General features: G+C 39.7%; 1 protein-coding gene across 7 annotated transcripts in view; it reads left to right on the top strand.

Moving 5' to 3' along the window:
• ccdc186 (coiled-coil domain containing 186) overlaps nucleotides 1-15,067 on the top strand; it is a 76,448-nt gene that overhangs the window by 12,562 nt on the left and 48,819 nt on the right. For all 7 annotated transcript variants that reach the window (XM_033033918.1, XM_033033919.1, XM_033033920.1 and 4 more), the window contains 4 exons: nucleotides 93-219; nucleotides 2,854-2,982; nucleotides 10,710-10,922; nucleotides 12,587-12,706. In XM_033033918.1, the coding sequence (XP_032889809.1) occupies nucleotides 93-219; nucleotides 2,854-2,982; nucleotides 10,710-10,922; nucleotides 12,587-12,706 (589 nt within the window). The remainder of the gene's footprint in view (nucleotides 1-92; nucleotides 220-2,853; nucleotides 2,983-10,709; nucleotides 10,923-12,586; nucleotides 12,707-15,067) is intronic.

Below are 15,067 nucleotides of genomic sequence, written 5' to 3'. Positions count from 1 at the left end.
ATGTTCTCGTTAGCCAAAATGTTACTATTTGAAAATGCTGTTATATTGAAAAATTCAATTTATTATTATTTTTCTTTATGTTTATTACGTAGACTGATGGAAGAAAACAGAAAGCATCAAGAAATGATTGTGGAGATTTGTGCAGAAAAAAACAACTTGAAAGATGAATTGAAGAAACGTTCGGAAACAGAAAAGCAACATATCAACACCATAAAACTAGTAAGTCACTTATGAAAACTAAATGCAAACATAGTAAAACAGAACTGATTTTGAATGGTACATATGGTAAGGTATGGTACATATCACTGTAAATTTGGATGCATTTTAAAATCCATTTTCAAAATTCTGATACACTTGCATAAATTGGACCTTGATGGTGCCAGTCCAGCAGAATTGCTGAATGATTGGATGTTACTCCTATACTGCCCTAACACACTTTTATTTCACTTTGTTTTCATCTTACCTAAGGTATAATACCCTTTTTAGTGAACACAGTTAGTTTAATTGGAGTGGGAACTGAGGTGAGGAAGTGGGAAATAGAACCCAGTGAGTTTGAGCTTGCATATTTCTGCTTGCCAAAACAAACTGAATCGCACAACCCCTTTGGACCCATTTCCATCTGCACACCCAGCCCACACTGCAGACCCATGCTCCCACCACAAACGCACCCATATTCATGAATCTTGGCATTCCTGCCTTGTGCTGCATACTCTGGATCACAGCTCCAAATACACAACCCTTCTACACTCCAGGCCCTTGGCCCTGGCCACAGACCTGGTTTGTTCTTTGGAACCCTATCCCTCAATCTGGAGTAATGAGTGAACCAGATGACAAACCACCAGGATTTTGAAGTTCAGTCTATTAAAGTGCAAAAGGCAATGATGGGGCTTTTGCGTTTGTAATGCTGATGAAACTGCCAGTATTTGGTGGATGCCGTGTAAAATGTCTGCCACCAGCACATGCAAAGTTAAACAAAGAAATTGGAAGATGATTTCCAGTTAACCCTCCATCTCCACAGGATGTCACACCTTTGGAGTGCAATGAACACAGAATCAACGATTCAATGTTAAATTTTGCCAATAAAATTTAACAAAATACCAACTCATAATTGCTGCTAAATAGCCTGAATTGCTCTGAAAAGCTAATGAATAATTCAAATATTCTTTGCATTCAATGATGCAATTGTGTTTTAAATTTATGATATTTGAATTTTGAATTATTAAATCATTTGTATGAACATAATTTAAAGTGTGCTTTCAGTAAAATGATTAATACATTATTAACATTGTGCACTTTTTACTTTCCTGGTCCTTCACTGTACGGATTTTTCATTCTTTTCTGTTTGAGAGTGCTTGACAGTTTCTGGATGCGAAGACATCAGATATAAATAGAAACAGAAAAATGGGTGTCTTCAAGCCAGCAGCGCCATTCAATATGATCAGAGCTGATCATCTAAAATCAGTACTCTGTTCCTGCTTTTTCCCCATATCCCTTGATTCCTTTAGCCCTAAGAGCTAAATCTAAAGGGCCTGTCCCACTTGGCCGTCATTCGCACGCCATTTATGCGACCTGCTAGTGCATGGGTAGCGCGGGACGGGCGCATGGAGTGGTGTGGAGGAGTGTGAAGAGGCGTGGAGGAGTGTGGACTTCTTCCTGCACTAAATATTCGCGCGCCACCGGCCTGTCGCGTAACTGAAAGTCAAAGTGGGACAGGCCCAAGACCCTGGCGCGGCGCAACGTCTCACCTTCAACAGCAGCAGAAACAGACAAACGATCGCCGAGCTCGGCCTGGGGCTCACGGCCGTTGCTGATCCGGATCCGCCCCCACTCCTACTCCCAGAGCGGGGCCAAGACGATTGGATATAAACACAAAATGCTGGAGTTACTTAGCGAGACTGGTAGCAATTCTTGAGAGAAGCAATGGGCGACGTTTCGGGTCGAGACCATTCTTCAGTCTGAAGAAGAGTCTCGACCCGAAACATCATCCATTCCTTCTCTCCAGAGATGCTGCTGGTCCCGCTGAGTTACTCCTGCATTTTGTGTCTATCTTCAAATGACATCACGCACTCGAGACGGCTGTGCGGACGCACGATGACGCGCGCATCAGTAACTACCGGCCTGTCGCGTAAATGACGGCCCAAGTGGGACAGGCCCTTAATTCCCTCTTGAAAACATCCTGTCAATTGGCCTTCACTGTCTTCTGTGGCAGAGAATTCCACAGATTCACAACTCTGGGTGAAGAAGTTTTTCCTCATCTCAGTCCTAAATGGCCTACCCCTTATTCTTAAACTGTGACCCCTTGTTCTGGACGACCCCAACATCAGGAACATTTTTCCTGCATCAAGCCTGTTCAATCCTTTAAGAATTTTATTTGTTTCTATAAGATCCTTCTAAAATCCAGTGAATACAAGCCCAATCGACCCATTCTTTCATCATATGTCAGTCCTAGGAATTAACCTCAATTTTTTTTTTAGATTATCAGTATGCATTTTCCCTTTGCTCAGAATCTGGGCTAATCAGTTGGATTTTTGCAAATAATATGTAAGAATTAAAAAATAATAACTTGGGTTGTTTTTTCCCTTTATCTATTTACTTTTCCCTGTCCTAATGAAGAGTGTGACCGTTGCATTTTTCTTGAGATGTTATTAGGGAGTTGTTCTTTACATGAATAAGGATGCACAGAATGTAAGGATGTAGACAGCAAAATATTAATGAGTGTTCATTCTTTTAAAAGAATCATGATTATAACTTGTTCCATTTTTAAATTTAACTGATGTTTTGTGAAAAATTTATAGTCGTGATCTATAGTCTATAGATCTGTCTATTCAATAGGGATTCACTTATTTCTTGCAGATGGAAGTCAAAGTTGAAAACCTAATGGAGGAAATAAAAATGGTGAAGGAAAGATTGATCTCACAGGATGCTGCTGCCAAAAATGCTATTCAGCAATTACAAAGAAATCTAACTTCTCGGATTGAACAAGTAAGAATATTTTTAATATGCACAGGGACTCCCTGGGTTATAAATGACCTAACTTATGAAAATCAGACTTTACACAAATCCTCCCATGCTTTTTTGAAGAATTATTTAAATTAATAATAATACAGGTCCACCACGGATTTCCAGCAACTGTTTGTCCGGCATTTACTTCAATCCAGACAAAATTATGAGGATGCACTTGAAATCACTCCCCGGATGTCCCCCAGAAAATGTGGCGCTAAGGCTGGAGGAGGTGGCGAAATCGACTTCGTCGGGACATCCACGTTTATCGGTGGGTCGAATTTGCCCTCTGTGACCAGAAAGGTTCTGGAACCAAGGATGCCAGAAAATCGGTGGTGGACCTGTAATGGTTTGTGGTATTCATTAATGACCAGATGCGGTGAATATTCCATTAGTTATTTACAGTGTCCTCCATGATGTTTGGGATAAAGACCCATCATTTATTTATTTGCCTCTCTATTCCACAATTTGAGATGTGTAATAGAAAAAAAAATCACATGTGGTTAAAGTGCACATTATCAGATTTTAATAAAGGCAATTTTTATACATTTTGGTTTCACCATGTAGAAATTACAGCAGTGTTTATTCATAGTCCACCCATTTCAGGGCACCATAATGTTTGGGAAGCAGCAATGTCATGTAAATGAAAGTAGTAATGTTTAGTATATTGTTGCATATCCTTTGCATGCAATGACTGTTTGAAGTCTGCGATTCATGGACATCACCAGTTGCTGGGTGTCTTCACTGGTGATGCTCTGCCAAGCCTGTATTGCAGCCATCTTTAGTTTATGCTTGTTTTGGGGGCTAGTCTCTAAGTTTTCTCTTCAGCATATAAAAGGCATGCTTCAATTGGGTTCAGATCTGGTGATTGATGGTCACTCAAGTATTGACTATTTTTTAGTTTTGAAAAACTCTTTTGTTGCTTTAGCAGTATGTTTGGGATCATTATCTTGCTGTAGAATGAACCGTTGGCCAATGAGTCTTGAGGCATTTGTTTGAACTTGAGCAGATAGGATGTGTCTATACACTGCAGAATTCATTATGTTACTACCATCAGCAGTTGTATCATCAATGATGATAAGTGAGCCAGTACTTTCAGCAGCCATACATGCCCAGACCATAACACCCCCACCACCGTGTTTCACAGATGAGGTGGTATGCTTTGGATCTTGGGCAGTTCCTCCTCTCCTCCATACTTTGCTCTTGCCATCACTCTGTTATAAGTTAATCCTCACCTCATCTGTCCACAAGACCTTTTTCCAGAACTGTGGTTGCTCTTTTAAGTACTTCTTGGCAGACTGTGACCTGGCCATCCTATTTTTGTGGCTAACCAGTGGTTTGCATCTTGCAGTGTAGCCTCTGTATTTCTGTTCATGAAGTCTTTGCGGACAGTGGTCATTGACAAATCCACACCTGACTCCTGAAGAGTGTTTCTGATCAGTCAGACAGGTGCTTGGGGATTTTTCCTTATTATAGAGAGAATTCTTCTGTCATCAGCTGTGGAGGTCTTCCTTGGCCTGCCAGTCCCTTTGCAATTAATAAGCTCACAAGTGCTCTCTTTCTTCTTAATCATGTTCCAAACAGTTGATTTTGGTAAGCCTAAGGTTTGGCTGATGTCTAACAGTTTATTCTTGTTTCTCAGTCTCATAATGGCTTATTTGACTTTTTTTGGCACAACTTTGGTCCTCATGTTGATAAACAGCAATAAACGTTTCCAAAGGTGATGGGAAGACTGCAGGAAAGACCAGGTGCTGAGAGCTTTCTTATACCTGCATTAAAGAGGCATGTAAGCACACCTGAGCAATTGCAAGCACCAGTGAAGACATGTGTCCCAAACATTATGGTGCCCTGAAATGGCGGGACTATGTGCTGCAATTTCTACATGGTGAAACCAAAATGTATAAACATAGCCTAAATTAAAATCTGACAATGTGCACTTTAACCACATGTGATTTTTTTATTTTTTTTATTTCCTTTTTTCCTATTACAAATCTAAAATTGTGGAGTACAGAGGCAAATGGATAAATGATGGGTCTATGTCCCAAACATTATGGAGAGCACTGTATGGCTTGTGTTACCGTGATTATTCAAAGTAATGAAAATAAATCTGATGGACAATTCTTAGGAATGGAACCTGTTGATAGTTTGTACTTTTTAAACTGTAAGTTCAGAAATAATTATTTTGTTTTATTTGGCCTCGTATGAAATTTATCTGCCTTTCACCACACCCTTCATTCCACCCAAGTCCCCTCCACCTTTTCTCTTCTTTCTGATTTTTTTTCTTCTGCAGATTGGCTGAGTTGGACAAATAGCATTTAGTGAAATGAACTGCTTCAAGTGGTTTATTTTTTCTCCATTATGTTTGGAAGAGTAGAATATTTCCAAAATGTTGAATAATTTTAATTTGATTGTACTTGAGCTTCTTGGTTTGATGTTCATGTTTTCCATGGAATCTGCATCTCCATAGTCCCGTTTTAATGGTTATTTTAAACATGGATGTGATTTGAATCCCAAAGAAAAATGTGCTTTATTGCAAATCACATTTGATAAATGCATTGTTATTGGTTTATTTTTTATCACATGGACTAATATACATAGACAAACTTTGTTTGCATATTATCCAGTCTAATTGTGCTATATATGATGCAATCAAGCCATGCAGAAGTAAAACAAGTAGTTCAGAGAGAAAAATACCAGAGTGCAGAGTACAGCATTATAATGTTACTGCATTATAGCCTTAATTTACAAAATGCAGATAAAAATAAATGCAAGGGCCTCATTGACATAGCTTGGGAAATGGGGACTACACCTTTATCTTAAGAGGGTTCCATTTAGTAATCTGACAGTGGGGTGAAAGTGTTTCTGAATCTGGTGGCACATGCTTTCAAACTTTTGTATCTTCTGCTCGAGGGGGGAAGTTAGAATAAGGAATGACTGGAACAAATGGTCCTTGTTTATGTTGGCAGCTGTCCTGAAGCAGCATGGTAGAGATGGAGTCATAGGGAGGCCGGTTTGTGTGATGATCTGGGCTATATCCATAATTTGCAATTTTTTGCAGTCTTTGGCAGAGCTGTTGGCAAACCAAGCTGTTACCAAACTGGAGGTAGGTGCAATAGTGGTATTTAAAAGGCTTTAGAATCGGACATGGATATGGAGGGATCCGGATCACATGCAGACAGAGAAGATTAGTTTAACTTGGAATCATACTCGGGGCAAACATTATGAGCCGAATGGCCTCTTCCTGTACTGTATTGTTCAATGCCAAAACGATGAAATATTTTAAATGTATCAATGATGAAGCATCCTTTAGGAGATATGTAATCCCTTTGCTTAATGAGATGCTTCAGTAATAAGTTTGAAAGTAAGTAAACTTTCAGTTAACAGCATGCACAATACGTTTACTGGTTCACCTTCCCTTGGCACAGTTATTTTGGTTTGTGGATTATGAATTGAATATAAATGAGAATGGCAACTTTATAGAGGGTTTTTTTTTTTAAATCATCACACAATCATCTTCCTTTGTGCAAATGATGTATTTAAATGAACAAGGCTGAGTTTGTTTTGATTGCAGTATGGAAAATATAAAAAGCAAATTATGTATTGGCGTAGACATGGACCAAAGAGTTGAATTACAAAGGTAAAGTCAGAGTGACATCAAAGCCACGTTTGATTGTGTAAGCAAGAACCTTTCGTAAAACTGGACTTGATGGACCTGGGAGGGAAATCCCTTTTATTGATTAGAGCTAAAAACTTGTACAAGGATAGATGGCTGTGACATTTGCAGGTCAATTATCCCAGCTCCATGATATAAATGCAAAAATTCCTCAGGTCAGTACCACAAGGCTGACAATCTTCAGCTGCTTAATCCAAATCCTTCTTTCCATCAGAATTCCATCATAAAGTCAGAAATATGGATGTTTGCTGATGGTTACACAGAAAATGTCCATCACAGCAAAATAAAATCTGTTCATCTGCCCTTGATTCTTCGTGGAATGATCATTGTCAAGTTCACTCTCCACCATCCTGGGGGAGTCACCATTAATCAGAAACTTAATCAAGGTGCAAGTCAGATATGTGATGGTTTGCAGGGCTCTTGCTTAACTTTTTTTCCCTGTTGCCAGCCGGGCAACCTTGGCAGCTTTTTAGGTTGCCAAATGACAGTTTAGGTGGTCATTTAAGATGGCTTGCATGACGCGTGCTCGGACAAAGTGCGAAGTTACCAGTCGGAATTGTGCTCAATGAAGCATTCACATATTATTTCTGCTTCAAATAAAGTCACAAACTAACATATTCACCAATCAAGACATGATATATACCACAATGACATGCAGCAAAATTATAATATGGTATCTCAACTCTTTTTACACATTGCAATTAATGCAATTTTTATTATTTCTTTCCACTTCCAAACAAAAATGTGGTTGGATTATTCAGCGTATGATCAACCTGTGTCAATAAATCCTGGACCTTGATAACATATATGCTTAACCATGCACACTACAGATTGATGCAAGCATGTTTTCTGTGAAGGACCGAAAATTATCATGATATGGCCATAGCATGGGTCGTTATTGCTATTGGTACATAAACACTCTCGCTTCCCACATAATTTATCCACAACAAAATATACAGGTTGCAAGGAATTTTCTAAAGACATTTTATGATAATAGCTGTTAAAACTGACTATACCCATCTGACAGGTTAAACATTACACTAACTAACAAGAGATGGCCAAAGGACATAAATGCAGCAAATGTTTGGTAATATATTTAAAGGTGTCAAGACGCCACATTACCGGACATTCAGATTAGATGTATGTGGCAATGAAGATACCCAGTTTGTAAGCACCATTTTAAAAACAAAATTGTTGATAAACGCTTTTTCCATCATTCCCACTTCAGAATTAACGTTAAAATTTCAACTGAAATATCTCCTGACCAGATTTGTGATGTATATGACTGACTGTAGAAGTAAAACCTGGATAAATCCAACGTATAGTTGTGAATGTTGCTCATTAAATAACTACAGTACTGATACTTGATATTAAGAGCATTGATTTGCCATTAAAATTAATTCTGTAATAATGTGTCAGTGACAATCAAACACTGCGGTTTTAATGTTTCACGTGTTCACAATTTAATTAATCCATCTTTATGGATTAAAACAAATAAAAACATTGGGAATTAAAACATATTTGATCGCATTCCGTTATCAAACATAGTCAATGTTAGCTCTGAAGACATTTCCAGCACAATAGGGTCGGGAGGAAGTGGGGGGGGGTGTATGAATCAGTGCAGGATGGATAGATGGTGGTGGGGTGGTGGCTTGAGAAGGCAATCGGTGCGGATTGGATGGATTGAGGCAGGGGAATTAGTGCGTGTTGGTTGGAGTAGGTAAAAGTGTGAGGGGGAGAGCGCGGGGGGTGACAGTGGGGTTGAATGGGGGGGATCTGTGCAGGATGGATGGGGGGGAGCAGTGCAGGATGAATGGCGGGAGCAGTGCAGGATGAAGGGGTGAGCAGTGCAGGATGGATGGGAAGGGGGGTCAGTACAGGATGAATTGGGGGACCTGTGTAGGATTGATGGGGAGTGGCAGGAGAATCAATGCGAGGATGAATGGGGAGATCAGTGGAGGATGAATAGGGGGGGGGGGAGGGAGGGGGGGATTGGGGAGCACAGGGGATGTCAGTGAGGACTGAATAGAGGCAGGAATGGGGATCAGTGCGGGATGGAGAGGAGGGATCTCAGAATAAGGGGAGTGGAGGGGGCGTACGAGAGAGAGAGAGGAAGGGGCAGAGGAGGTGGGAAGGAAGGCCAGCGCTCCTCGGCCAACACCTGTCAGGCACGGAAATCGCAACCAAACTATGGAGGGGACCGCGGGCAGAATATCCTGGCGGCCGCGCGCACACACACACACACGCACGCGCGCGCGGCTTCTGTGAACGGTTATTTCAGCTCAATCCAGCGCTAAATGCAGCTCAACTGCCAATCCAGACAGGGCTGTTGATTAACCTGGCGGGACAGGCAGAGTGAGCTGGGTTTTGCGCTGCTTCTCTGCACTGGCTGTGGGCCTGGGGGCACTGCGCCCGTCTGACTCCCGACGCCTCTGGCCACCCCGGGCGTGTGGAGGCTCTCGGGTGGGTGGGGGGGATGGTCCAGTGGTGGTTCGGCAGCGATTGCAGCGCCGGAGAGCCGGGATCGATCCTGGCTGCAGTGCAGGGCTGCCGAGAGTGTTTTGGCACGTCTCCCTCCTCCAATCACACCCCCCCCCCCCCACTCTACGTCCGCTCCTGACCGACACCTCCCTCCTTCAAAGGTTTGTTTTTAAAGCGCCGTTGGCGGAGTGGCAGCAGCGGCCGTTATCAGGCCGGGCGGGGTGCGGGAGGAGATAGAGCCGTCGCCGCTGCTGCTGTGCGGGGCCCGTCATTCGCTCCGACCCTCCATCACGCCACACTTTCCCACAACCGTCGCCGACACAAAACGTCACGTTCCTTTTCTCCAGAGATGCTGCAGGACCCGTGGAGTTACTCCAGTTTTTTGTGTCTATCTTCGGTATAAACCAAGTTGCCAAGCCGGGCAAAATGACTTGCCATTTAGGTTGCCCGGCGGCACTTTGAGTGGTCAGTGGCACCCGGGCAACCGTTAATTTCGAGCCCTGGTTTGCTTTTCATTTGTCTGGATGAGCAGAGTTTGATACGTCCAGGACAAAGCAACCTACTTGATTGGCACCCATGCACCATTGTTTTATTTTCCTCTGCTAATAGTTACCCACATTGGCACTGTGTACCATCTACAAAATGCACTGCAGTTATCAGCTTGGGCTATACCAGTACCATCTCTGAAACCCAAGAAAATATATATTAGCATAAAAATGTATTTTGAGACGTTGACCCAGTGATCAATCAGCATAAATAGATGAGTATTTCAGATTGCCGTATGACATACAGGGAGGCAATTTGACCCATTGAGTATGCTATCTTTCAGAACAATCCAGCTTATTCTCTACAACCTATTCTCTTTCACATGTCAATCAATTTCAGCCTGATTCTCCTATCGGCCAACTACACTAGGGAGCGGTGAGGTAGCGGCACCACCCGCTACGCCACTGTACAGCCCCAAGACGTTGATAAATGCTCTGTGGCACTTTCAACCCAATATTCTGGCAAAATTTCATATGGGAAAAAAATGTGTTTTACTGCTGATTGCAGGTATTTGTTATCTTAATTGTCTTGAAGATCATGTCAAAGGTCAAGGTATGTTTCAGTGTGTTATTAACACACGCTCTGTATCATTGAGCTGTTCACAACAAAGCTTTGAACTGAGAAATCATCAACGATGATTTGCTGAGCAAGAGTTTCTGCAGAGTGCATTAGGGAAAGTAAAATTTCTGATTTTAACTTTGTTTTGGTATATTTTCTGTATGTCTCCCATGCTTCCTTGACCATGATATCCTTTAGCTGCTTAAAATAAGGATACAGAGGAGAAAAGCTAAGATTATAAAGTGATCTACTATTTATTTTTAAATGGGTTTGGTGAATGTACATTGTGGTCATTTCACCAAAGATTAAAGTAATGTTGTTCAAATTTTGTCTGCATTTACACTTAATTCATATTACTTTGTCCTCTGTACAGTAATTATTACCTGATGTGGTCTGTTTCAGTTTCTCTTTGAAAAAGAGAACGGCCAATGGTTTTGTTCTTTTTTTATAGACGAACAAAAAATGTGAAGAGGCGCGACAGGAAAAAGAAGCTATGGTAATGAAATACGTACGAGGAGAAAAAGAAGCCCTTGATCTTCGAAAGGACAAGGAAGGAATTGAAAAAAGATTACGTGATGCAAACCGAGAACTGGAGAAACTGACAATGAAGGCCAAACAGCTCACACAAGAGAAGACAAGATTGCAACAGCTTTATGAGGCAAAGGTAATTTGTGCAAGTATTACTTTGAGATCTTATATGGAGTTGGTAATCCTTCCATAGAAATGCTGAAGCATTTGTCATATCCTGAAGAGAAAAATCTCTCCCACAGAAAACACGACTCCTTCTAGATCATGTCAGAAAACGAGAGCTGAAAGACATAAATGTGGTACAATATTAGATGTCATATAAACAGTCTGATAACTTGGAGAACATTAAGGAATCAAGTGATATCGGTGAGGTGAGATGGAATTTTACAAATAGGAGCTTATTTATGTCTTTAGTTTCCTAACATGACCCAGGAGTCATCCTTTCAGTAGGAGAGATTTTTCTTCTTCAGGATATGACAAATTTTTGGAGTATTGACTATTGTCAGTATGTATGATAATTGCCCACTTTTGACTTGACTTGACTCTTGAAGTCGAGGAGGTGTAGATTTGAATAATGCCAATAAACGTTCATCTGTGCGATCCATTGGTGTATATGCCAGTTGTATAATGGGATATTTTCTCTTCATTGTCCCTCATGGTTGTTATTTAATTGTTTACATGATAGCTACATTGTATTGTTGACCCAGTGTACCAGTTGTGAGGGTAACATAACTGGTAAGAGTTTCACTGAGAATGTTGTACTATGTGAACTAAGCTAGAATATTAAAAATAAAATTGATGCAATTGTTCAACAATGCCATGTGGATAAACAAGTATAGTGGAGACGCATGAACTGGACGGTCTGATTCAGAAATTGGACATCGATATCTTGGGTTAGCTCAAGTTTATGAATAGTGGAATGATTATGGTTCATATAAATGTATTGGAATATTAAAATCTGAAGGCAACAAAGGTATGGCTAAGGAAATTAAAATCATTAAATTGTTGGAAAATATTACAGTGATGGAAATCTGTGGTGAGGGAGAGTTCAAAAGTCATATTGGGGTTATATATAATGCCAGTTTGTAAATAATGTGGCACGATTGAAGACATTTGTTGAGGAACTATTGGTGATAATTGAACAAATTTGTGGCAGGGACTAAAGATAGTAGCATTGGTCTTCCTAATAATTAGATGGAAAATTATTGGTGGTGCAATACTAGATGTCATAAGAATAGTCTGATAACTTGGAGAAAATGAAGGGGTCAAGAAAGATACAGGTTAGGTGAAATTTTGCAAGTCGCTGTTTATTTATATGGTCAATGTTTTTGTGCAGGACAGATACTTTACAAAAAAAGATTTAGGGAGACTTTTATTCTTGACAGTTATATATTCCCAAACTGCTGCTTCAGCTGCTCAAATAGAGGAAGAGAACAAAGACACAGAACAAGCAATAATGCAATTTAACTCTTATGAAAATTATCTAGTCTAATTAATGAACATGCAGTTAATTTAAAAAAAGGATAAATAAATCAAATTTCCACTTATCTGTTAATGTGAGAAGAAGGAAACATTTGTTTTGAATGTATACAAAACCAGAATATGCAAACCTGATAACAAACATATGTTTTAAATATGCACAGAAAATGCTGGAACTGGTCAGTGGAATTGATAATACCTATGGGGAATGATGTTATCTGATCACCTGAGTAGTTTTAGGATTTTATTTATTTTAGATTTTTAACATCTGTTACAGTGCTTTTGCAATACATGCTTTTAATATTTATGTCCTGGTTGCAGGAAGGAGAAGCCACAAGGCTCAACAGAGATGTTGAAAAATTGAAGGAAGACATCAATTCCAACATCATCAAAGTGAAATGGGCTCAAAACAAGTTAAAAAGTGAAATGGATACACATAAGGTTGGTCAATTTTTTGTAGGTTTTATATACCATATCTATATATGTGGCCTGTTTATGCTTCTACAGTTTAATGTCCAAGGCACATTTGAAAATCTTTTGGTCGTTGGGTACTCTACCATGCAAGGCTATTTCACCAATCTCATTCATTATTTGCTTAATGATTTGCATATTTTGAGCATTAAATTTGATCCTCATATAAACATACATATTCTATTACTTGCCCTCAGTTGCAGATTCAATATAAAGTGCTGTTAATGTTTCCACAGTAGGAGACACCAACTGCCTTATTCTACTCAATTGTTGACTTTCCCATCCAGGATGACGATTGCCATGATTTGACTGGATGACATGCAGAACAAATGTTTTTGTATCTTGGTGCATGTGACAATAATAAGCTAATATCAATACCAACATTGAACAATTTGCATGTTTCTTATAATGTTTTGCTATTATAGTTATTACATTTATAGTTAATTGCAGAACTTTTCTTTCTGACAAAGAGTAATTGTCCCTCCTGGTGCTAACCCTGTAGACTGGAGGTGATGGGATGCAGGACAAAACAATTTCTGATCATTCTTTCTGTAGTACACATGAGGGAAATACATTATCTTGAACAGGCTTTGTGGAAGCTCAAGAAAAAAAGTAGTCTTTTGGTGTTAATCTTGAAAAATAAGTCTACATAGATATTTTAAAAATCCTGTTTAAAGATAGTTACATTTTCAAATTCAGCCAGATTCTAGGTCTTCAATCATGAGTCGGAAAATTAGTTCAATTGATTCACACAATTGACTCACAATTAGCACAATTGATTCACTCTCTCTTTTCTGTTTGTATATTTTTTTTGTGTTCTCCCCTTCCCCACTTTCCAACAAGCTGCTTTTCCAAACTAAGATTTAGAAACTGAAGTGGGGAAAGTACAAACAAAGCAACAAGATTTAATTCTGTCTATAAAATTGTACAAAATGTTGAATTTATACCAAAACATATCTGCGCAATGCAAACTTATGAGAACGGGAAGCTAGGCTTTAAAAGAAAACATCACCCACTTCTAGAATATATTGGAACTTTGTTTTCTTGACAATTCTGACTGAATAATTTCCACTTCTGTTGCAAAAGGTTTCTGTTCTATCATTGAGTTTTATATTAGGAAACATTTCCATCCTGAACATTTTTATACTACCACCAGATGGCACTATAAGATCTTATGCTGTGATCTTTTCAAATTCTTTATAAAAATATTGAGATGGTTAGCAAATGACATCAGGGTCAATGTCATGAGGTAACCTAAAAGGGGACAACATTTCTTGTTTTCACACTTTACGTTTAACTTACTTTAAATGTTTTATTATCATATGCACAAGTATGGAGAGGTATAGAATACAATGAAAAATGTTGCTTGCTTCAGCACCACAGACACCAAGACATAAAAGCATAAAATTATACATAAAATTCTGAAAGACAGTAAAAAGAAAAAGACCATGCAAAAAAGAATAGTGCAAAAACTGTAGTGCATCAGGTGGTCTGCAGCGTTCCATTGTCGAGGTAGGATTAGCGTAGTGCGGGTTGGTTTATAACCAGAACCAGATAATTGTAGGAATCTAGCTGCTCCTGAACTTGCTGTTATACAGCTTCAGGCTTCTCTATATCCTGCCCGATGGTAGCAACGAGAAGATGGCATGGCCCGGGTGATGGGATTCTTGATGATAGATGTTGCCTTCTTGAGGCAGTGGCTCATTAATGGAAAGGGCTCTGTCCAGAACCGAATACACAACTCCAGAAATGAGTACGTTTACAAACACAAAAATTGGTGGAGATGGTAATAACAAAAAAAAATTGCAGCAGGCCACCAATCAAAGGGAAAGTTGGAATGAGCAGCAGCTCATTTACTCCAGTAGAATATGCTCCAAACAAGTGTGAGGTAATGCACTTTAGGAAATCAAATATTGGCAGGACATTGAATAAATAGCAAGGATATTAGGAGTGTTGATGTACAGAAGGACATTGGGGTGCAGTGTATAGCTCACTGAAAGTGGTGACATTTGTGAATAGGCTAGTTAAGAAGCATTTGTTATGCTTGCCTTTATAGGCCGGGGCATTGTATAAGAGTTGGGGCGTTGTGCTGCAGTTGTCCAGAATGTAGTTGAACTGCCTTTGAAATATTGGTGACAATTCTGGTGACTTCACTACAGGAAGAATGCAATATCAAAAGAAGGAATGTAAAAGATATTCGCCAGGATGTTGCCTGGAATGGAGGGCTTTAATTACAAGAAGAAATTGGAGAGGTTGTGTTTATTCTCACTGGAATATTAGAGGCTGAAGGGTGACATTGATGATGTTTATAAAATTATGTAGATCATAGGA

Source organism: Amblyraja radiata, chromosome 15 (assembly GCF_010909765.2).
Source record: "Amblyraja radiata isolate CabotCenter1 chromosome 15, sAmbRad1.1.pri, whole genome shotgun sequence".
In the NCBI taxonomy this organism is placed as follows: domain Eukaryota; kingdom Metazoa; phylum Chordata; class Chondrichthyes; order Rajiformes; family Rajidae; genus Amblyraja; species Amblyraja radiata.
The sequence above is the reverse complement of the archived record's forward strand: the minus strand, read 5'-3'. Positions and strand labels throughout refer to the sequence as shown.